The sequence below is a fragment of the Lissotriton vulgaris genome, chromosome 9 (genome assembly GCF_964263255.1).
Source record: "Lissotriton vulgaris chromosome 9, aLisVul1.2, whole genome shotgun sequence".
Taxonomy (NCBI): domain Eukaryota; kingdom Metazoa; phylum Chordata; class Amphibia; order Caudata; family Salamandridae; genus Lissotriton; species Lissotriton vulgaris.
In genome coordinates this window covers 591,306,075-591,329,966 of record NC_141697.1, presented here as the reverse complement: position 1 = coordinate 591,329,966, position 23,892 = coordinate 591,306,075, and the positions used below count along the sequence as shown (strand labels likewise).

General features: G+C 42.1%; 1 protein-coding gene across 1 annotated transcript; it reads left to right on the top strand.

Annotated features, from left to right (window-relative positions):
• Positions 1-13,813: 13,813 nt before the first annotated feature.
• Positions 13,814-23,303, top strand: TTC9C (tetratricopeptide repeat domain 9C). The gene is made up of 4 exons (XM_086938186.1): positions 13,814-14,030; positions 17,314-17,810; positions 17,925-18,107; positions 21,825-23,303. The coding sequence occupies exons 2-4, from the start codon at positions 17,411-17,413 to the stop codon at positions 21,917-21,919; spliced, it is 678 nt and encodes a 225-aa protein (XP_086794312.1). The 5' UTR covers positions 13,814-14,030; positions 17,314-17,410; the 3' UTR covers positions 21,920-23,303.
• Positions 23,304-23,892: the final 589 nt, after the last annotated feature.

Genomic DNA, 23,892 nt, shown 5'->3' with positions numbered 1-23,892 from the left:
GTACATCAACTGTGTTTTTTGCAATTTTCACCCTGAGTGTGCTGGTAATACTCAGACGTGAGTCCCCGGCTCTCCACACCACTGGAGTCAAGCTATCCAGGCTGATGAAGGCTGATAGCCAGACACCGGTCCTTGGATGCTTGATTCCGGTCTGGGAAAGACATGGCTTGGTAGTTCGGACTGGACTGTTCCCATGAGGCACAGGGTCAGAGCTGATTTGCATATAACCAGTGTCTAACCCAGGGTGGTGTGGAGTGCAAAAAAACGATGGATGTAGGCCCAGATCCTTGTACTGGGGTGAATGTATGACATTGTTCTACATTCTGTCCATCAACTGTGTTTTTTGCAATTTTCACCCCGAGTGTGCTGGGGATACTCAGACGTGAGTCCCAGGCTCTCCACACCACTGGAGTCAAGCTATCCAGGCTGATGAAGGCTGATAGCCAGAAACCGGTCCTTGGATGCTTGATTCCGGTCTGGGAAAGACATGGCTTTGTAGTTCGGACTGGACTGTTCCCATGAGGCACAGGGTCAGAGCTGATTTGCATATAGCCAGTGTCTAACCCAGAGTGGTGTGGAGTGCAAAAAAACGATGGATTTAGGCCCAGATCCTTGTACTGGGGTGAATGTATGACATTGTTCTACATTCTGTCCATCAACTGTGTTTTTTGGTGTAAAATGTGTTGACAACAGTGTCTTGCTTTTGAACATAATGAAATGAAAAAATATATGTAAATAAGTAAAAATGATCAGAATGAAAATGCTGCCCGCTTAGAATTATTGGCTAGGTGTGGTGTCAAAATATTGAATGAACTAACCTGGTCATCTTTGTTGTTTATCAAATTAGAGTGGTCTAGGCCAGGTAGTAACCAAACCCAAGCCTTTTTTGGTTTCACTGTTAGTAGAGCGAGCAATTGCTCGCAAGGTTGGTATTTAGAAGCGACAGCAATTTCCTTCCACATTAATTGAGTCCAGGGTGGTTGTTCCATCCCTGGGTACTGAGTATGTCCGAGAAAGACACATTATCATTTAGTGAGGATCATATTCAAAAACTTATCTCAGACCCCACCTTGTTTTCATCAATCACCTTAAGTAGTACAGCTAAACAACAGAATGTATCAGACAAACTGAACAGATTGCAAAAGAAACACGTTAGAACCGAATTGCATGGACATTTTTTACTTGCAAACCTAAAGGCAGGTACCATCCCCTGGGGCCTTCAGATAAAAAAATGTGCCCGTGATTTTCACTGACGATCCAGTATATAGAAAGGGGTTCAGCTGCATCAGCACCAAATGCAGTAGAGATTTGATGGTGCATACCATCGAGACATGGCAGAGAGTGTGTCAGAAAGAAAAAGAAGAGATTGAGAAACAGCTTTAAGCAATTAAGGACAATCATACAGACTCTGAAGCCAAATTACTTCTGGAGACAATTGAAAAAGAATTAGCCACATTTAAGGATCACACTATCAATTTCAAGACAAATAAATTCGAGAAAGACAAAAAGAGTTTCAATCTCGAGACGGTGTACCCCTATTTGAAAGACGATTTCTACACACGACCAGATTCCACCAGGTTCTTGAATACATACCAAGGGAGATCGAAGAAAAAATTTCTCACCTTCTCTGAAACACCGTCCTCTGAATCCACAGGGGACTCTGACCCAGGCGAAGGCTCCTCCAATAGAAACCAGCAAAAAAGCCTTTTTTAGGGCAGGGCCAACAACAACCACGAAGTAGGTTCAAACCACAATGGGAAATGACAACCACCAAAAATCATTACAAACCATATATAAATCTCCCATTATTAATTTATCAAATCGAGTGCTTACAAAGGCAGAGATGGAGGTACTGGAACTGGGACTGTCTTTTGTCCCCGGAACTTCAATTGATTTTACAAAAGTCAAAATGGAAGTGATTGAGTTCTTCAGACAAATTCAGCTCAGGTGGTTCTTCAAAGACTCACCAAACCACATCCAGACTGAGGCCTCTGGGTTGAGAAATAAGTCATCTTTTTGTCCTCCAAACCATAACATGTCGAAAGATATCATCACTTTTGAACATACAGTATTGTCATCCCTCACTGCTCTTGAAAAAAACGATCATTTGTTCCATCCAATATATCCAAAAGCCATAAAGAAGCAATCAAGGATCTAAAGAACCAGCAGGATGCAGTGATTAGACCAGCAGATAAGGGAGGTGCGGTGGTGCTATGGTCGAAAGAATTGTACAGAGTGGAAGGTAGAAGCCATGTGTACAATCAAGAATGGTATCGACAAATTACCCAAGATCCTACCATTCAGATAATGCAAGAGATAACATCAATTGTCAATGAAGCTAAGGAGAATGGAATACTTGGCCCAAAAGAAGCCGAATACTTGGTAAAGAAACACCCTCGGACACACCATGTACTTTCTACCAAAGGTACATAAGGACGCATCTACACTACCGGGGCGGACCATCGTTTCCGGATGCGATTCCATTCAAGAACCGGTTTCCAAATTTTTTGACGTTTTCCTGAAACCTTGTGTATCCGAAGCACCATCATATCTACGAGATACAATGGAGTTCATCAACAAAGTAGAAGGCTTCCAATTTGATCCTACAACACAGATTCTAGTGACAATGGATGTTGCGTCATTATATACGCAAATCCCACAACAAGACGGATTGGAGGCCATAGAAATTTATCTGGAAAAGAGACCTCGTCCTCACAGAGTACCGACAGAATTGATCCTGAGATTGGCATCATTGGCATTGAAAACAAATTTCTTCACATTTGAAGATGAGCTGTTCCTTCAGGTGAAGGGTACAGCAATGGGATCTCTTTTTGCGCCGGATATGGCGGTGCTGTACGTGGCCCAGTATGAGAAGTATATATACAACAATAACGCATACAGTGTACACATCAAACAGTGGCTAAGGTACATTGATGACGTGTGTTGTATCTGGGAAGGGTCTACTACGGCGTTGACAGAATTCCATGAGTGGCTGAACAATCGTAGCCCTGACATCAAGTTCAGTTTGACACATGATTGTAAATCACTCTCATTCTTGGATGGTGAGATGAAATATACGTCTGAAGGACTGATGTCTTCTCTGTATCTAAAAAAGACAAACAAAAACAAGGCCTTGCATTTCAGGAGCTACGTTCCCAGGAATCTCAAAAACAATCTCCCCTAAGGACAATTCCTAAGGGTGAGACGTAACTGCTCCAAACTAGAAGATTTTGAGACACATAGCGAAGCCTTAAGTCAGAAATTACAAGACAGAGGATATCCTCGCAAGCTTGTTAAGCACTCCAGGAAAAGAGCACGATGGATTCCAAGAGAACATCTACTTGAGAAGAATCACAAACCACCCACCGAACGGATTGTGTGTGTCTCTACATTTGGACCTCACACACATCCAGTTCATAAAATCATACGGAACAATTGGCACTTGGTAGAAGATGCATTGCCGAGCATTGGACAACCATTATTTGCTCTTAAGAAAAACCGAAGTATAGGACAACAGATTACTTCCACACGTCCACCACCAAAAAAAGACACCCTAAGTACATTGTTTGGCCTCGGTCCGGTCAAAGGGCATCACAAATGTGGAACCTGCTCAGTATGTAATGTCACAATAGAAGGCTCACTCTTTACTGATGGCAAAAAATGTTGGCGAAATGACCAATTCACTAACTGTAAGTCAAAATATGCAATCTATGCGATCTTATGTCCATGCCAAAAAATGTACATTGGCAAAACAACGCAGAAAGTGCGCCAACGAATTATTCAGCATCGCTCAAGGGTCAAGAACAAAGTCTTAACGGCTCCGCTGGTCCCCCACTTCCTTCAAATAAATCATAGCCCAAATGATTTTAAGTGGACGATTCTGGCAGTGATAAACGTTTCTGCAGGTGTAGGGGGAGACCGCGATTTACTGTTGGCCCAAAAAGAAGCCTTCTTGATCATGAAATTCGATACAGCTATGACAGGATTGAATGAACTGTCTGAATTGAGCAACTTACGATAGTTCCTTGATGACATTAAAACATAGAAGTCATCTTCGCAAAGGACCCAGGCCATCTGGTTTGCTGATTGAGTGATCACAGACAAATCGATTTTCGCACTCAAAGTACCACGAGCCCTGGCCACGACATTGGGAACAAGATCAACAACTGCTCCTTTAAATATACGCAGCCGCAGGATTGAATGAACTATCTGAACTGAGCGACCTACGATAGTTCCTTGATGACATTAAAACTTAGAAACAAAAGAGTGTTCGAAGCTCATATAGAAATGGCAGGATTAAGAGCACAGGTAGTATAGGGAAAAACACCAACTTGGTATTTTTAGAAAGCCCTCCCTCACCGACCTGGTTGGTGACATGCTTCATCATTGGGCCTCACTGGGTGTGGCCGAATGCCACCCCAGTGTGCTTCAACGCCAGATTTACTGTGGAGCGGGTGATGTGAAGTGGTGAGTGGCTAAGTGGATGTGAAAGTGACTTAAAATAAGTGTGGGTGGTGAGAATAAAAATACCTTAATTGTATCAAAAAAATAGTTTAATGACTGATCCATAAGACATGTTAAAAAAGGATATGTGTCGGGAAACTTAACCGATGTAGTAAATGGTTAGTCGCCTTTGCATATATGTGTCGGTCAACATGTTTCTGCCAATGTTGGTGTAGATTAACCTGGCATTCGTCAGGACCTTTAATGTGCTATACCCCGGCGGTATGGAATCTACGAGACCCGGTTTCAGAGAGCTGACGCAGGTTTCAAACGGGTGCCTGGTGCCGTGGGCGGTGTGCCAAATGCATCTCCACCCCCCTCCCGAGGTCTATGGTGTATAACTTTTACACCTGTCAAGTGCATTTAGTTATATTTTTGTCTGGTCTCCAGAACTGTGAGTACCGTTCAAGATTTGCACTTTTTTCACGACAGTACTTTTTTACTTTTACGTCCCTTGGTAGGGTGGGCCTTAGCACGTCCATACCGCCGTGGTAAAGCACATTAAAGGTCCTGACGAATGCCAGGTTAAGAACAGAGAACAGAGCATTTCCTGAACTGTGCAAATAACAAGTAAAAGCAGCCTAATCATGTGCAAGTTTACAATTTGGGATAAAAAATTAAATAAGCACAGCCTATAAAAATAAGGACCAAATAGTGCAAGATACATTCGTAATCAAGAGAGGATTATATGACTAAAAAGAAAATCAGATGTTCAAAAATTAAATCCCACTTGGAAAATATTCAGTTAAAATATGTACATAAATTCCTTAAAGAAGTTAAACAATTTTGCACACACAGCTTCATTTTTGGGATTAAAAGAAAGTTGTGAGCTGAGGTTACGTCCTTAACACCATTTTGTAAAAACATCGGCCTAAGCCAAAGACGACAGTGAAAGGCCAGTGCCGGACAAACAAACAAAACATGATCGAGGTTCTGGATACTCAGCTCACAGAAATTGCAATTTTTTCCATTTTTTGTATTCTGGGACCAATATGCTGTTAAATCATTTAGAGGTAGGAGATTAAATCTAAATAGGGCAAACCAGCGTCTTATTCCATGGTCTAGGTTCCAGGTTAAATATTTCTGGGGCAGTTTCGGGGAAGTAGACCTTGCTATTATTTTTAATCTCTCCTTAGTATTACATAGCACAATATCTCTACTAAAGCTGATCCTCCCACTTGATTTTTTTTTTGTCAGAAGTGTTTTTTTGTCAAAAGTGCCCACTTTAATTTTTTAAGGATTTAAATTCTGTTAGCGAGAGGAAAATCATAGATACTTCCTCAACACAAAAAATGTTTAAAGCCAAAGAGAAATCTCGACCTAAAGAGTATTTCCCCCCTATACCACCAACAATTTCCTTACACATGAAACCTTTTAGGGAATAAAATTCACTGTTTTTTAACTGGTATCCCCAGCGTAAAACTCTGGAAATACCTTGAATATAAGTGCTTATTAGTCCAAATTCTAATCTAATAGCAGCTGAAGGAACTAGTGTATTAAAATTACACAGTTTACGTAATATCTGGCCTTCTATCTTCTCTAAAAAAAAAACTCCACTCCTTTACATGGAGCTGGGGTGTGGAGAATGTGGACCAGTTGTCCCGGTCAGAAAACAAATTCCACAAGGACTTAATGAGGCTCTCCTACAGTACGCCCACTCTACCACTCCTCCTAGATATGGGTACTCGGCCTATTAGCGACCAGGCGAGGTTGTGCCCTCTTCTCTTGTGATTCAGAAAAGGGGGTGGTGATGCACTGGGCCAGGGTCAGACTAATTTGCATATAGCCAAGTTCTGAGCTGGGATGGTGCAGTGAGCTAAAAAACGGTGATGGATCAAGCCCTGATCTTTGGACTGGGTAAGAGTGGTCTGCTTAATTCAGACACTCTGTTCATCACCACCCCCTTTTCTGAATCATTTTTGTCCACCATAAGCGTGGAAGGGTATACTCAGATGTGAGTCCCTTGCTCATTGCACCATCAGGATTCAAGCAAGCCGGGCCGAAGACGGCTGAAATGCCAGAAACCGGTCCCCGGTAGCTTGTTTCCTTCCCAGAATAAGAATTGGCTTGGTAGTTTGGTCGGCCCTGTTCCCATGATGCACTGGGCCAGGATCAGACTAATTTGCATATAGCCAAGTTCTGAGCTGGGATGGTGCAGTGAGCTAAAAAACGGTGATGGATCAAGCCCTGATCTTTGGACTGGGTAAGAGTGGTCTGCTTAATTCAGACACTCTGTTCATCACCACCCCCTTTTCTGAATCTCTTCTCTTGTGGGCGCGTATTTGGAGAGTCCCTGAAACGTCCAGCTATGCAGAAGGTCTAAAACAAGTTCTTTCAACGCCTGGCTGGTCTAAGATCCGCTGGTTAAGGGAAGTCAAGCACCTTCTTACAGACCTGGGCCTTGAAGACGCTTGGACTACCAGAACTGCCCCGCCCAAGTCAGCTTTGAAGAAGCTACACTGGAGTTGGGTGTTTGATGGCAGACATAGTAACACTAATTTGTGTAGGTCCACTATGGATTTCCTCTTGGTCAAGGAGGAGCACTTTTGCGAGCCGTATCTGGATATTATTCTAAAACCCTGGGACAGGGCTCTATACTTTAAATTTAGGGTAGGCCTACTCCCAGTTGGGAATCTGACCTCCAGGTGGAAGGTTCCGGCACAGACAATTCCCTTCTGCCCCTTCTGTGAGACCAGGATAGAGTCAGTTCCCCACCTGTTGTTTGAATGCCCAGCCTATGCAGCTCCTCGCCGCAGATGGTTGAAACCACTCTGTAGAGAGCTTGGGACTAGATCCCACAAGGAGGCCCTACGAATTTTGAAAACGAACCTGCGGCCCCTGTTTGCATGTGGAATGGCGAAATTTCTAGGTTGGGCATGGCGTATTAGATCCTCTAGGCTTTTGCACCTTGTTTAATATGTCTTTTAAGACTGTTTTTATGTAATTTATTTGCGCCATTGTAATATGAACTGTATGCTTTCTATTTATGCATTTGCTTTTTAACAGTTTTTATCTATTTGTAATGCTTTTTTAAGATATGTAACATATCGAAATAAAGCCTATTTGACTGACTGAGTATTACATAGCACAATATCTCTATTAAAGCTGATCCTCCCACTTGAATTTTTTTTTTGTCAAAAGTGCCCACTTTAATTTTTTAAGAAGGATTTAAATTCTGTTAGCGAGAGGGAAATCATAGATACTTCCTCAACACAAAATATGTTTAAAGCCAAAGAGAAATCTCGACCTAAAGAGTATTTCCCCCCATACCACCAACAATTTCCTTACACATGAAACCTTTTAGGGAATAAAATTCACTGTTTTTTAAATGGTATCCCCAGCGTAAAACTCTGGAAATACCTTGAATATAAGTGCTTATTAGTCCAAATTCCAATCTAATAGCAGCTGAAGGAACTAGTGTATTAAAATTACACAGTTTACGTAATATCTGGCCTTCTATCTTCTCTAAAAAAAACTCCACTCCTTTACATGGATTGATTCAATAGCATATAATAAAGTTGATGGAATTTTTGCTTTCAGCACTGTCAGTAGATGTAAAAAATGCTTTCTTAACATTGTGCTATAAAACATGCGCAGACCATTAATGTGAGACATAGCTTTACTGGTGCTGTGATCGATATGGGATTTATTCTTCGTATTGCTCGCAAGTATTTTCTCTAAATATACATATGAATCAACCACCTCTAAATTTTCAAGACCAATTTGCCATTTGAATTTACAACATTTTCTGCTTTTGTCAATTTTCAAGATTAGAATTTTACTTTTGGAAACATTGATCTTTAAAAAATGAGCCACCGTATAATTCTGCAATGATGACAACTTTTTGTTTAGTCCTATAGGAGTAAGATCCATCACGACTATATCGTCTGCATAAAGGAGACATGCGAAAGGCCGGCTACCTATCTTCGGAGCATTGCCCTCTTGCTGAGAGAGACAGTCGGGTACATCTGCTAAATATAATGAAAATAATAGGGGAGCTAATAAACAACCTTGTTTCAAGCCGTTTTCTGTTGGAATTACAGATGTTAATCCTTGGTTTCCTCCCATTAAAACCAGACACCAGGTTTGTGTATGTAAAGCAATGATTAAGGACAACAGGGGAGCAGCCAATCCCATATTTTGTAGTTTCCTCTAAAGGAGCGGCCGATCTACCTTATAAAAGGCCGTACACACAGCTTCATTTTTGGGATTAAAAAGAAAGTTGCGAGCTGAGGCTACGTCCTTAACACCATTTTGTAAAAACATCGGCCTAAGCCAAAGACGATGGTGAAAGGCCAGTGCAGGACAAACAAACAAAATATGATCGAGGTTCTGGATACTCAGCTCACAGAAATTGCAATTTTTTCCATTTTTTGTATTCTGGGACCAATATGCTGTTAAATCATTTAGAGGTAGGAGATTAAATCTAAATAGGGCAAACCAGCGTCTTATTTCATGGTCTAGGTTCCAGGTTAAATATTTCTGGGGCAGTTTCGGGGAAGTAGACCTTGCTATTATTTTTAATCTCTCCTTAGTATTACATAGCACAATATCTCTATTAAAGCTGATCCTCCCACTTGAATTTTTTTTTGTCAAAAGTGTTTTTTTTTTCAAAAGTTCCCACTTGAATTTTTTAAGAAGGATTTAAATTCTGTTAGCGGGAGGGAAATCATAGATACTTCCTCAACACAAAAAAATGTTTAAAGCCAAAGAGAAATCTAGACCTAAAGAGTATTTCCCCCCTATACCACCAACAATTTCCTTACACGTGAAACCTTTTAGGGAATAAAAATCACTGTTTTTTAACTGGTATCCCCAGCGTAAAACTCTGGAAATACCTTGAATATAAGTGCTTATTAGTCCAAATTCCAATCTAATAGCAGCATAAGGACCTATTGTATTAAAATTACACAGTTTACGTAATATCTGGCCTTCTATCTTCTCTAAAAAAACTCCACTCCTTTACATGGATTGATTCAACAGCATATAATAAAGTTGATGGAATTTTTGTTTTCAGCACTGTCAGTAGATGTAGAAAATGCCTTCTTCCCATTGTGCTATAAAACATGCGTAGACCATTAGCGTGAGACATAGCTTTACTGGTGCTGTGATCGATATGGGATTTATTCTTCGTATTGCTCGCAATTATTTTCTCTAAATATACATATGAATCAACCACCTCTAACTTTTCAAGACCAATTTGCCAATTGAATTTACAAAATGTGCTGCTTTTATCAATTTTCAAGATTAGAATTTTACTTTTGGAAACATTGATCTTTAAAAAATGAGCCACCGTATAATTCTGCAATGATGACAACTTTTTGTTTAGCCCTATAGGACTAAGATACATCACGACTATATCGTCTGCATAAAGGAGACATGCGAAAGGCCGGCTACCTATCTTTGGAGCATCGCCCTCTCGCTGAGAGAGACAGTCGGGTAGATCTGATAAATATAATGAAAATAATAGTGGAACTAATAAACAACCTTGTTTCAAGCCGTTTTCTGTTGGAATTACAGATGTTAATCCTTGGTTTCCTCCCATTAAAACCCGACACCAGGTATGTGTATGTAAAGCAATGATTAAGGACAACAGGGGAGCAGGCAATCCCATATTTTGTAGTTTCCTCCAAAGGAGCGGCCGATCTACCTTATCAAAGGCCGTAGAGAAATCTATGAAGGCCATATAAACATTTGATCCGCGAGATAGCGTATATTTCTCCTCTATTAATTTCAGCATGGTGATATTATCCAATGTCGAATGATTTTTTCTAAAACCTGCTTGTTCTATAGGTAGGACCTTATTCTCCGTGACCCATTCCGTGAGATGATCAAGAATACTTCGTGCAAATATTTTTCCCACTGCATCTAGTAAAGCTATTTGTCTATAGTTGCATGGATGAGATCTAAGGCCCTTTTTATGTAACAGGATTAAAATACTGCCAGACCATGACGGCAATCTCTTCCACTGAGAATAGCAAAAGTTGAACAGAGGGACTAGAAACGTAGCCCACAGAAGTGGTTCCTTTTTGATTACCGTCATAGGTATTTCGTCCGTACCCATTGCTCCTGAGGATCGCATTTTTTTTATAAATCCAACTATGTCACTCACTGAGTGTACATAGTTGGATAAGTGTGTTTCTAAAGGGTCAAAAGCAGCAGGGAAAAAACTAGGGGGGTTAATATTTGCTGCGTATAGTCCTACCAAGTGGATTTTCCAATCCAATTCTTTAACAGGAATGGGAAGAGATTTTACTCTTGTACCGCAGCAGTCCGCAATTACTTCCCAGAATTTTTTAGAATTGTTTTTGGAGGCTGCCTCTTTTAACTGCACCCATGCACCATCTTCCTTTAATTGCTTCAGAGAGCGTTTTTTTTTTTCCTCTACCTTTTCCTCTTCAATAAGCTGATTTAATTACTACATTCATTAAAAAAAGTTCGGGAACTGGGTCCTCACCAATTTATTAATTTCCCTATTTAAGGTGAGCATTGGAATAAAATAAGATTTCTGTTTAGTTGGGGGTCGTGATGAAAAATAGCGATTCCTCCTTTAGCCTGTCCTCAATTCACGTGGAGCGCAGGCCGGCTCAGCACTATATAATCTTCCATGGACCAATCCCTTGTGATCCAGGTCTCTTGTAGGCAAATTATATCCACGCTCTGATCCTTCAACAATGAGAATTTATCTTTAGTGGTGTTTAGGCCGGCTGCGTTCCAGGATATTACGGAGATATCCCTGCTAGGAGGAATTCTCAAATTTTAAATCTAGGGATTTGTTTTTATTCTGTCAGCTGATGACAGCTGTCATTCTGCGCCATTCTGTGGATGAAAAATTGTAGTCCTTCTATTTCCCCCAAATGTCCCTGTTTTTGTTTCTCAAGATCTGGTCACCCTAGGTGGGCAGGTAAATGTCTCGGAATACAAGCTGAAATCCACTATTTACAGTGGTATTCGGCTCGTTTCCCCTGCCACTGGGTGATATCGGATCCTCACCGGATGATGGAAGCCGATATCCTGTACAGTCTGCGTTGGCAGGCTTGCCCGGTTTCACATACCCTTCTCTACCCAAATAACTGAATAACATATCCACTACTCAAATTACTTCATATTTTACAATACTCATTTTCAACACTAGTCCTTTATGGGTTCCAGATTGGCATGCTACTTGCCAGAAAAGCGCTTCAAAACCCATCCGGGTTAAAAAGTGCTACATGAATGCAAACCTTTCTTCCCTTTTTATCCCTCTACTATCCTTCTCACTCCAAATAATCTAAATATCCACCACAGAAATTACTTCATATTCCACCATATTTATTCACCACTAATCCTATATGGGCTTCCTGAATAGCGTGCGTCAACAAGCGCTATATAACTACAAACCTTTTCCCTCCCCTATCCTTCCAAATCCAAATAACTGACTAACCTATCCGTCACTTAAAATGCACTTGTTTCACTATACTAATTCTCTATGGGTCCCGGAGTAGCGTGCTACTTGCCGAAAAAGCTCTTCGACACCTCGTCAGGGGTAGTAAGCTCTATGTAAATGCAATTACAATACAATACAATTGGATCCCTTCCCTTCGAGAAGAGGGGTCGAGCCAAGTGGCCCACGAGGCGGTAGGTCAAGGGGTTCCTCAAGGCTCTATACTTGCATCTACTTTGTTCAACCTCTACCTAGAACCCCTGGGAAATCTCCTAAGTAAATCTGGGATCAACTATCACCTCTACGCAGATGACACTCAAATCTACCTCAAAGTTGCCTCCACCCACGATCCCACTTTCCTTAGATCAACTCTCGACTCCATTCAAAACTGGATGTCAACTCACCAACTGATTCTGAATCCCTCCAAAACTGAATTCCTCCTCCTCTCCGCCTCACTTGCCCCTCCCCCGGTTCAATCTTGGATGGATCAGACAAATCTACTCAACAATAAGCACATCATTGTTGAAAGCGCAAAATCCCTTGGTGTCTTACTCGACAAGAATCTCAATCTAATCCCTCACATCAATTCCATTGCAAAGTCTGCACGATACCAACTGCGACTTCTTTGGGGAATTCGTCGCTTTTTTCCTGAGCATGACCTTAAAACACTGGTGCAATCGCTGGTCCTCTCCAGACTGGACTACTGCAATTCTCTTCTTACTGGCCTCCCCAAATCCCACCTATCCCCCCTGAAATCGGTCCTACACTCAGCAGCCTGTTTCATCTATGGGGCTAAAAGAAGCGACCACATCACACCGCTGCTATCCTCCCTGCGTTGGCTTCCCATCGAGGCTAGAGCTATCTACAAGACTGCCTGTATCACCCACAAAGCCTTGCACTCCTCCTCTCCTCGCTACCTGTCAAATAAACTGAAACTCTCTGGAGGCTCTAGACCTTCTCGGAATGCGGAAAATCTTCTGCTTGAACCCCCCACTTTCAAGAAGGAAAGATCGATGGCCCAATCCTTTTTCAGGCAGCGCAGTGAGAATCTGGAACTCTCTCCCGCCTCAGCTCCGGACTACCTCCTCCTCTCAGGCCTTCAAACGGGACCTTAAAGTTCTCCTCCTCCAAAGACACCTCCAAGTCTAACTCACACCCTTGCCTTCGTTTGAAGGAAGACCTCCCATTACTGGAAAGTCTTTTGGCCAGGAGTATGGTCTTCCTCCCCAGTGTGTTCTGGTAGTTTAAATGTGTAGTAATATCCCAACACCTGTGTATGGTACCCTTTTGGAACTTGCACACGTCACTTTTGTTTTATAACACACTGTTCGCTACCTCACACATTTTGTTTGTTTTAGATACTTGCACAAGTGCCTCCATTGCTTACGTAACGTTTGTTCTTGTGATGGAGTGTCTGCCTTTTATTGCAGTACTATTCTTCGACTTGTTTTTTGTACATTTTTGTAACCTGCACCCATTTACTTTTTTCTCATGTAATGCACCGATTGCTAGCTCATGTATTTTGGTTGCTCACTAGTGTCACTTTTGATCCATGTAACTTATTGTTTGCATTTGTATTTTGTTCCTGTATATCATTATTGGTCCTTATGTGATAAATAAATAAACGAGGTGATCCTCCCTCTCTATCTCTATAATTCTCGACGATCTCGGGCTCACATAGCACTGTCAGGTCCCTCTCTTTTTAATTATTCAGCAATACACCTTTCGTTATAGGTGCTAGAGTCCACCCTGCTAAGCGTCCAACTGACAAACAGACGCGTTCGTCAGTCACTGGCTGCGTTAACGGTTAAGCTAGGGCTCGCGCTATGGAGCCAGCTGCCAGCCCGCGCGCGACTGAGCCACGCCTTCCTGGGGGCAACAGGCTATCTCTTCCGGTGCATCAAGCTTTCTATCGTGAATGGCCATTCTTTGTCAGGGCGGGCTATTTTTCTAACCTATCAGTGGGTTTTGTGACAAGGGCAACCTTAGAGACGCTCGATAGTCTGTCAATCAGTTTTAAACCTCTTTCGATATTTTTTGGGCTAGAGTCAGGACTAAGTGGCAACCAATCCCATGTTTCAGATTTTCGGTCGGGACACCGGAGGTAAGGCTCACGCTCGGAAATATTCCTACAGCTCGCACCAGAGAGGTGACATGGCGGTAAATAGGAGTTTTAAAACGGTCTTCGTATGGGAGCAGTCGCGAGTTGTCACAAATGGCCAGTAGCCTATCCAGTCCAGGGGGTTTCTTTGCATTCTGGGACTTGTCGTCTTGATTATATAATAATGAGTCAAGCGTGAATGCAAATACCGATATGCAGTGTAAAAAGCAGACTGGATGATAATCTGTTGCCACGTGGTGTGAAATAAACGAAATGCTTGATATCTCTGTAACAGACAGGCAGGACTTGTGTGACATTTTTGTACATTTGTGTAACCGAATACGGTGAAGCTGAAAACGCCCCTACTTGGCAGAGTGTTGTAGTTTGGTTTATATAATGCTTATTACCCACGACAAGGTAGTGAAGCTCTTTATGTTTAGTGCTACTGCGGAAACCTCAGTAGAAATCATTTAATGCATTTACTCCAATTACTGCGCTTTATGGTAAGTAGCACGCTACTGCAGAACCCAGAGTGGAAATCATTACGTGCATTTTCTCCAGTTAGAGTAGATAACTTAAATTAAAAGGAGTTGGGCATGATTATTAGTGGGGGCTATGCGAAGGTTATGCAAATGTTGGTGAAGAGTAAATAGGACAGAGGAGATATTATTAGGTTGTGGGCATATAGTTTGGAGGGGAATGTGGTGATCTATGAGAGGAGATGTGGGCAATTTGCCGAGTTATAATAATAAAGACTAAGGCAGACAGGGATGGGATTTATATTAGTTTGTACTCTGAGAGAGGAGGCACACAGAATATGGAAGATGGGGAGAGGGCCATTAGAAGGAAATAAAGAAGAGCGAACAATCTGAAGTTTGTTGATTGGCTCATGATGTCAGTCTCTGTCGTCGTGCGGGTCCCTACTCACCCACACTATTCCCTCCCATAACATCTGTCCTTTGCTAATGCTTTCCTCCACTGTCCCATGAATGTTGTTCCCTCTGTGATGCCCAGTGTCTCTGCTTTCTTTGCCGGTATTCACTCCCCAAGCCCATGTTCTAGGCTTGTGCTTATCCCCCTGACTGTTTGTTCCACGCCCATGTTCTCTTCCTTTGTCCCTATAATAGAATTTCCCTACTTTGAAGATGCCTTTACCCTCTGCCTCCCGCACTGGAATCTTGCAAAAAGATGTGCCTTCATGTCAGCCGTCTTGTCCCCCCCTCATATCCATTATCCAGGTTTCTTTAACCTCTCTTAATGTCTCCCTCTTCTCTTTTGCACTGGTGCCTTTCACGCTCCAAAACCCAACATTGATCCCTTTTCCCCGATTACCCCGCACTTGTTTGAGATGTGATGCCATCGTTACTCTTTTGTGGTATGATTCCCACCCTTTGAGGAGGCTCCTTTTTTCCTAACGGCTGCCCCCGCCCCTTATCTTTCTGCTTTATGAAAGGCATACAACCATAACATCTACCTTTTGCAATAAATATCATTAGCCTTATCCATTTTCTCCGAACACCATTGTCTCACAACACTCCATTAATGTGGGAAACACTAGAAACCTAGGATCATAATTCTCCCTTTCGGATATCTCTTGTCTTGCTGAGAACTTAAGCCTCTCCAAAGATTAGGCCTGTGTAAGACCTAGAAGTCTAAGCAGATCAGGCAGTTGTTAATCACACCATCCTCTGTCACACACAAGTAAACTGAGACATGACTTGCAAAGACATAAATTAAGAAGCTTATTTACAGACTCTTCTTAAATTACCCAATCATCCTTCGATCAACATAAATGATAAACTAAGCTAATCCATTGCAAATTCCTGGAATCTTCTTGTGCCATCCACATTCCTCGACAATCTGCCTTCTAATCTTCCTATGTTCAGAATTCTTACACCATCCTAGAATATTATTATTATTATTATTTTAATTCCCTTTATTACCACTCTGAAAACAACTTCCAATCTTATCAATTACCTCTTCTACCATTTTGCCTTTTCAACGTTTTTTTCTTTTCCCATATCACATTCGGATATAGAAACATACCATATTTTTTCTTCCCACTATCACTTGCACTGCCACCAAACAGAGCATTCTTTTCATCATTTACAGATCTTTGGTTTGGCGTGTTTCCACTTCTTCGACTTTCTCTAATTTGTACTACATGCACCTCCTTTGGGTACTCCATTCAGAGTGTTTTATTTTTAATTAATTTCCAGGTTTAACTGGACTGCATGACCGTGGCTTGCATTTAACTTAGTAAGATTTATTTCCTAGTTGCTTTATTTGTTTTGCGTGTTTCTATAGCACAAGCAAGACTCAAAGTTGGCACAGTATTTTACTTAACAAAAGTTACAGGACATAGGACTTCATGGTTCATCATAGAACATTGTACTCCGGACAAGAGTCTTAATGGCAGGGACGTCAATAGTCAGTATAATTCCTGGGTCTACAGGCAGGCCAACAAATGTAGGGTGATTTCCCAGACATACAGTCTGCACCTTCACTGAGTGGTAAGTGCCCATCGCCATAAATCTGTGGGCAATCCTGTCCAGGTTCCCATATCACCCATGAAGTTAGGAACGTGGTAATCCAGGAAGGGGTATACAGAATCACACCACTGGCCCACCTCCCCCAATTCACACAGTTACATGACAACTCATTGATAAATATACTTCGACTAGCAATAGATGGTCTGCTTCCTTGTTGAACTGAATTACACTAATGACAGATGATATCAGCAGATAACTCTTTTTACATCCAACATAGCCGCCCCCGTTTCACACCTTAATGGAGTGTGTACCATCTTGGTTTTGTTGTTAGTCCCTGAGAAGGACATGGTGGCTCTTTAGGGTTGTCATTAAGTCCATCCTTCAACCTCATTCCCTTATGGATTGATGTCCAGGTTTCCTAGTGCATCCCCTGAGCGGAATTTGCACCCCTGGTTGTAATTGCTTCAGGGACTCAGTGTTAGTCGTTCTACTGTGTGAAACCCCTGATCCAGAGCTCCTCCCTTCCGGCACTGACTTTGATCCCTTTCTCCCTGTCTGTAGGACTTTTGCCTCCTCCCTGCGGGAGGCGAAACAACCTCATCCTTCCCTACTTGCAGCAAATTCTTCTCGGACCTTCTGTAGGCATTGTGTTCCCCATTCCTCTTTTCAAACAATAAGATACTACCTCCTTCCTCTCAAATATTAACTTTCCCTCTTCTTTCCCTTACGTGCATTATATCTTGTCCTGCATGATTATTTATACTGTAAGTAACCCTCACTATTTTCTTTTTCAGGGGGTTTCCACTTGCATCGAACAGTCTACTAGACATTCTTTCAGCCAGGTGAAACTCAGGCCATCTGCAAACCAGTTAAACACTCGCTCTTCCTGACATGGATGTGGAATCATCCTCTGGACCCGATAATGTTGGATCTGTGTCTGGGCAGATAAGGACAAGTTCCTCCTCCGGAATCATGGATGCTGGGCCCTCTTCCACACATATGGAGGCAGGATCTTCATCTGGACAGGTCCATGCTGATCTCTCCTTTGCACAGATGGATGATCGCCTCCAGCAGGCCCAAATATTCAAAGATGCTGGGAACAAGAGTTACAAGGAGCAAAGGTACCGAGATGCCATCAGCAAGTATCACCGAGCTCTGCTGCAACTGAAAGGTTTGGATCCTAACATGCCATCCCCCCTGCAGGCCTTTGGAGCCAAGGCACCAGTGGTAACCCAAGAGCAGGAAAAGGCTTTGCACGACCTGCAGAGAGACTGCTATAACAACCTGGCAGGTAAATGAGGATGCCCAGGGCACGAGTCAAGGGGAGAAGGGAGGGTAAAAGTGGAGAACAAAGATGTAACTTAATCCCCATCTTCTCCCCCACTCCACCTTCCTGCATCCACAGCCTGTCTCTTACACACAGATCCTGTGCCCTATGCCCGGGTGTTGCAATACAGCGTACTAGTCCTTGAGAAGCAACCAAGTAACGCAAAGGCCCTATACCGTGCGGGTGTGGCTTCTTTTCACCTGCGTGATTTTGACAGTGCCTTACACTACCTCGGGGAGGCTCAGCGGATACAACCTACAGGTGAGCTACTTTGCCAGCCATGTTCCAGGAGAGTGCCCCTAACTGTTCCTCTTTATCTAGGGTGGAGACGAAAATGTGGGATGCATGCACATCAATGAAGGGTGTCAGTAATTGAATTAATGCGCCCCCTGTCGGATCTGCATGGGATCGCGGGGGTCCAAGAAAGAAAATGTCTATAGTAGAAAATTCGAAAGCAACTTAATTTCAAATATGTACATGAAAGAAAGTTCGCTGAAATCCAGAGTCTCGGGTTTTATTGGATTGTAAAAGCCTGAATTCTCAGACTAAAAGAAGTCCCAGTACACTATATACATTAAGCTGATGGGTCTTGCTACATAGTGGATGAGTAGGCGGGCAGGAAATTGATTAGTGAAAAGTTTAATTATAATTACTGGCTGCTGGGAAGTAATGTTTTCCAGTTGTCGCTGTAGTCAATTGTTCATTAATAAAGTAACTAACTAAAGCAGGCCTTATTGTATTGTATAGCAGATGAACACCACCTTGTCACTGTGCATATGATATTGACACTCAGGTGTAGCTTGTCTCTTGAGTATAAAACAAATAATGTAATGAATGCAGGACATCCGTTTAATTCTGATGCTGACTTACTTTGTGGCATGATGTCGTCATAGGGCAAAGTGGAGATACATACTTGTATCTCCTAGCAATGAAATTCTCTCAGTTTGAGGATTGTGTTGAAAAGTGGCTTATTATGAGAAATGCATACAAAACGAAGAGGAAACGTTGGCGGCTTCAATGACGCGTTTATTGTACATCCAAGCAGAAGATCAGGTAACAAATGAATGAATAGACTGTTCTCCCCAGCTCCCTATATTGCTGGCTGCCTATTCAAAACTCAACATCGCTCGCGACCGCTCTCAGCCGCCAGCTCGCTCAATGCACACACACGCGGTACATTTGAATGCATACAACTCGCAATACACACACGCGGCACCTTCAAATACATACAACCCAACCCGCACACGACAATACAGCAACCACTCAACTCACACGCGACCCATTCAAAGCAACACCACTGATTTTATTCCAAATTGACATGTGCGCGAGAGCGCCCATGCCAACTTCGAACAATAACATTTCACACACCATATATATATATATATATATATATATATATATATATTTTTTTTTTTTTTTTTTTTTTACTCAAGCACAAAATCTTTAAATCTGATGGGTAATCTATGAGTCCTTGAATTCCTCGCCAATCCAGCATGACTAGAAGTCCCAGATACATTAGATGAATAAGAATTGGAATCTCCAAAAGTATCCATGTCTACATTTGGAACATCTAAAAACACATTTGAAGACTCATCATTTTCACTAAATTTCTTCCCCCTAAATTTAGACACCCTGCTAAAATTCAAAATGCTGCCGTCTTCCACACGAACAGCATTCTTAAATACTTCAATTACCTCCACAGGGTCAGACCATTTAGACAACCCTTTATGCACAAAGGTACCCTTTTTCAACCTTACTAAGTCTCCAACATGAATAGATATATCACTTAAACTCCTGTTCTTCAACAAATCATCTTTCATTTTTATTTTGTAAGCCTCAACCGTCCTACGAATTTTTTTTAAATCAATTTGAGCAAAATCAGACCATGCTTTTTTCTATCCCATCCTCGTCGCCAGTGTTGAAAAGTGGCTTCCTATGATAAATGCATACAAAATGAAGAGGAAACGTTGGCGGCTTCAAAGACGTGTTTATTGTACATCCAAGCAGAATATCAGGTAACAAACGAATGAATAAACTGTTCTCCCCAGCTCCCTATATTGCTTGCTGCCTTTTCAAAACACATCGCTCGCGACCGCTCTCAGCCGACAGGTCGCTCCCTGCACACACACGTGGTACATTTGAATGCATACAACTCGCAATACACACACACGGGGCACCTTCAAATACATACAACCCGCACGTGACAATACAGCAACCACTCAACTCGCACGCAGCCCATTCAAAGCAACACCACTCGACATGTGCGCGAGAGCGCCCATGCCAACTTCGAACAATAACAACATACCACAGATTGTTCTTATTTGCAGGTCATATACATAGTCCTGAACACACATTCTCGTCTCTTTGGGGAGTATAGAGTATTATTTGGTGGTAGGACTTTGAGAATTTAAAAGTGGGTGCAGTGGGTCAGACATTCCGCTCACCATTAGGACCACGAACCTTGGAGGTGTGTTGAGCACCAGGTCAGACCCATATTTTTAATGTATTTTTGTCTGGCTTTGTTGTTGTCCCCATATGTGGCAGTCTGCCAGCCTCTGTTTTAGTTGTAGGCGCTGTAGCTGTCTATAGCCTTGTGCAGGGTCCTTAAGGGTAAGAGGGTGGGGTTCCCTCACCATAACCCTGTGTTTTCAGCTGGTGTCACATGGATGCTGTGTAGGGACTAGGAAACTCGGTTGCCTAGGTAGCCAACAAGAACTATAACACTAAGGAGTTCAAGGGACATGCTGACTATATTATCCTGTACTCCTACATGACGAAGCCATTTGCGTTGATAAGATGTGTCTGTATTTGTCTCCCCAAGTGTGTGTTGGGTAACCTGTGACTTGTACAGAAGGTCTTGGTAGGAATAACCTCACCACCCGGTAAGTACACCCCACCCCTGTTTCTCCCATCGAGGAAGTGCAGTCTGTACTCGCAGATTGTAACCCACCCAGTATAGGAGTCATTGTACCACTGATTTAAGGTCGGAGAGTGCTGCATACAACCAGTGAATGCACTTTTTAAATTGTGGTTGGTTTGAAGGGATGCTGTACTTGGAGATTCACACGCTGCAACACTCATGCTGGTTAGGCTGCTCCGGCTCATCACCACAGGTGTTGCCAGCCTGGACACTTTCCTTTTAGGCACAGAGAACTGCACCCTGCATTTAGCCCTCCTTCCACACCAGGTCTGAGAAATTCAGGTTATAGTCAGTCTCCGTAACCATGCTGAAGAGTGGCCATTGTGTGAAAACCACTTTAATTTTTGCAGCATGCATGTTCCGCTTCACACCTAAACTGTAGCAGATAAAAATGAATTTGTTTTATTTCGTTTGTTTTTTTAGAATATATGTTATATTCTGGTGGTTGACAAATAAAAACGTGTTTTTACTTAAAATGCAGATTAGGCGGGGCACTCGTATACAAACGGGCAAGGGAAAATATATCTAGTATTTCCTCCCCACGTAATAGTTACATGCTCATTGTACATCAATGTTTCTATCTACCCGCACAAAAAGGACCTGAGATGCAATTGAAATAGTTTCTCCAATATTTAAAAAATGTGCCCCTCCCTTCTTCGCACTCTAGGTGGGTATGCTCTTTCACACCTGATACCCGTGCCTCTCGTTTCATATCTTCCCATTTGTGCCTTCGGTTCCTTATGTGGCCAACAGTTTTCCTTTCTGGATATGTGTACCTTTTGTTTTCTCTTCTGCCCACCTGTGCTACCAGTTTCATGCTGTATTCTCTCTTCTTGTTATTAACCTACAACACTGTTGATTTCTCCGCTGTCGCGCAAGGCTTTATTTGATCCCCAGTTGTCACAGGTAGGCATGTGTTTCTTGGTACACCAGAGTGCCTAAAAAGAATAGAGAGTGAGGTGTTTCGACCAGCCTGGGATTAGCAATTGATATAAAAAAAAATATTACAGGCTCAGAAATCCTCCAGAGTTTGCTAATTTGCCTTTTCTTCGAAATAGATGCCAACGTGAAGAAGTACCTGAAGTTGACAGACTCGGAGCTCAGCGGGTACCGCCAGCAGGAGAAACAACTGTATCGAGGCATGTTTAAATAGAGCCTGGCTTAAGCAGGGAGAGGTTGCACAAAGGAAAAAACACCAGTTTGCGCATGTCCTGTGGCAGTATGTGCATGTGCAGGGAAGTGAGTGCCAGTTTACATCAATTGGGTCCAGAGACTCTGTGTACGCTGGGTACAAGTAAGAGTAAAACTGGTGGAGACCTGTGTACAATTTCATCAGGTTAATGAGTGCGCGCATGCAATGAGTGCAGTAGTGCTGAAATGGATTGAAATATGTACACGCTGTCCAAGTGCACATAATGTGAATGGTTTAATGTGTACAAGCATACATTGGGTGTGGGTTCGAGGGAAATAATCTATCCTGACTTTTTCAATAAAAAAGACTATTGTGTTTTCAAGAACATTTTCTGAGTACTTACTAAATAGGTGATCTGATGCCTGCCTCTTAATTCTCCGAGGGAGGATGACCGTTCAGTGAGTCCCTGGATTTCTCTTGAGGTGGCACCTGATATCTATTTCCCTGAATGATCAGAAGACTGTTCTGATTTCTTGCACTCAGGTGCATGTCTCTGAATTCTCGTTAGAGCTGTGTACTGTGTCCCCCATTTTTTATTGTGGGGGAGTGGAGGTTTGTTCTGGATTTTGCTTTGTAGGTGTAGGGTCTGTACCTGATTTCGCGTGAAGGAAATTTATACCTGCTTTCAGAGTGGGTTTCAAAGGCTTGTGCATCAATTCGCAGTGGGAAGCAAGACTTCTGTCCTCTGTATCACTCTAGTGTGCTGTTTGCCCTTCATTTTGCTTCAAAGATGATGCAGTTTGTTATTGCTCTGTGAATTTTCTGCCCTAATTAATGTAAGAGGGAGATCTTTATGTGATTATGTGGCTGAGAGAAGCCTTTCACTGAAGTCAATGTGAGGGGTCCGTAGTCGCCTATAACAGTGGTTCCCAAACTTTTGACTCCTGAGGACCCCCACTGAATCACTACTGGAAGCCGGGGACACCCAAGCAATTTGTACCATTTAAATTTCTTTTTAAAAACACCTTTTGAAGCAGAGGTAATTTCAAGAGGGAGATAGCCTGAATTGGGTCTATTGTTACCAAGGGAAGGTTTAACCCAAAAAGTCACTGGGACCTGGGTGCTAGACAATACATATACAGAGGGGTCCCAGGGAGAGACCGTACCACAAAAGTACACAAAATGCTTTATCAAGTCAATGCAGAAAAATAGAATTCATCATATTTGTTTAATAAAGTCAACATTATCACATCACAATGTGCTGTATATTCAATTCGATATTAAACAGTGTAAAAACATTAGAGCCCCAAACAAGGAGAAAGGGGAAAAGGAGTGTGAAATGTGAAATGAAAAGGGGTAAAGTGATTTGAAGAAAAAGAAATAAATTATATATTCGAATACAAAACATTCATTGTCACTTATGAAAGGCTGTAACTTATTCGAGCCAGTATAATGAAACAATTAAGACAATCTTTCTACGGTCACAGTCATAAGTAATCTAATCTTGGATAGTGCCGGATGATGAGGTAAGTAGAGCCGTCGACGTTTCGACCCCTACATGAAAGGTTAACTTGAACCCTTACAACGGAGTCTTCATCAGGACAAAGGGGATACTGGGGCAAGACAATTCTATGAAATAAAAGATGTATATTTCAATAAATTCCGAGTCGAAAAATAAATTATCAAATTTAGCTAGTTATTAAAAGGTGGAAGTTTACTATGGATAATCGGGCCAGCCGGCACCGAATGTAGGGAATCTGAAGAAAACACTTTCCGTGTGGTCAGCAGTTGTTGGAGCCGACTAAAAGGGGAGCAAGATGGAATCTAATCAATACAGGTTTGTAATTAATACAGGAATCAGGAGTAAAAAGTAAGTTGTCACTTACATCTTTCTTTCTTTATTTAGGACTAAATGTCCGTCCTTCCTAATTGATAGATTTGTAGGGCAAATTAAGCATCCTCAGATGTCGACAAATCAGGCGATTAGTATAGGT

Bases quoted from the DNA above. Each gene is read 5' to 3' on its own strand.
- TTC9C (XM_086938186.1), top strand. From the start codon at position 17,411: ATGGATGTGGAATCATCCTCTGGACCCGATAATGTTGGATCTGTGTCT. The intron at 17,811-17,924 runs GTAAATGAGGAT...CTGCATCCACAG, and splicing joins CTGCTATAACAACCTGGCAG to CCTGTCTCTTACACACAGAT. The intron at 18,108-21,824 runs GTGAGCTACTTT...TCTTCGAAATAG, and splicing joins TCAGCGGATACAACCTACAG to ATGCCAACGTGAAGAAGTAC.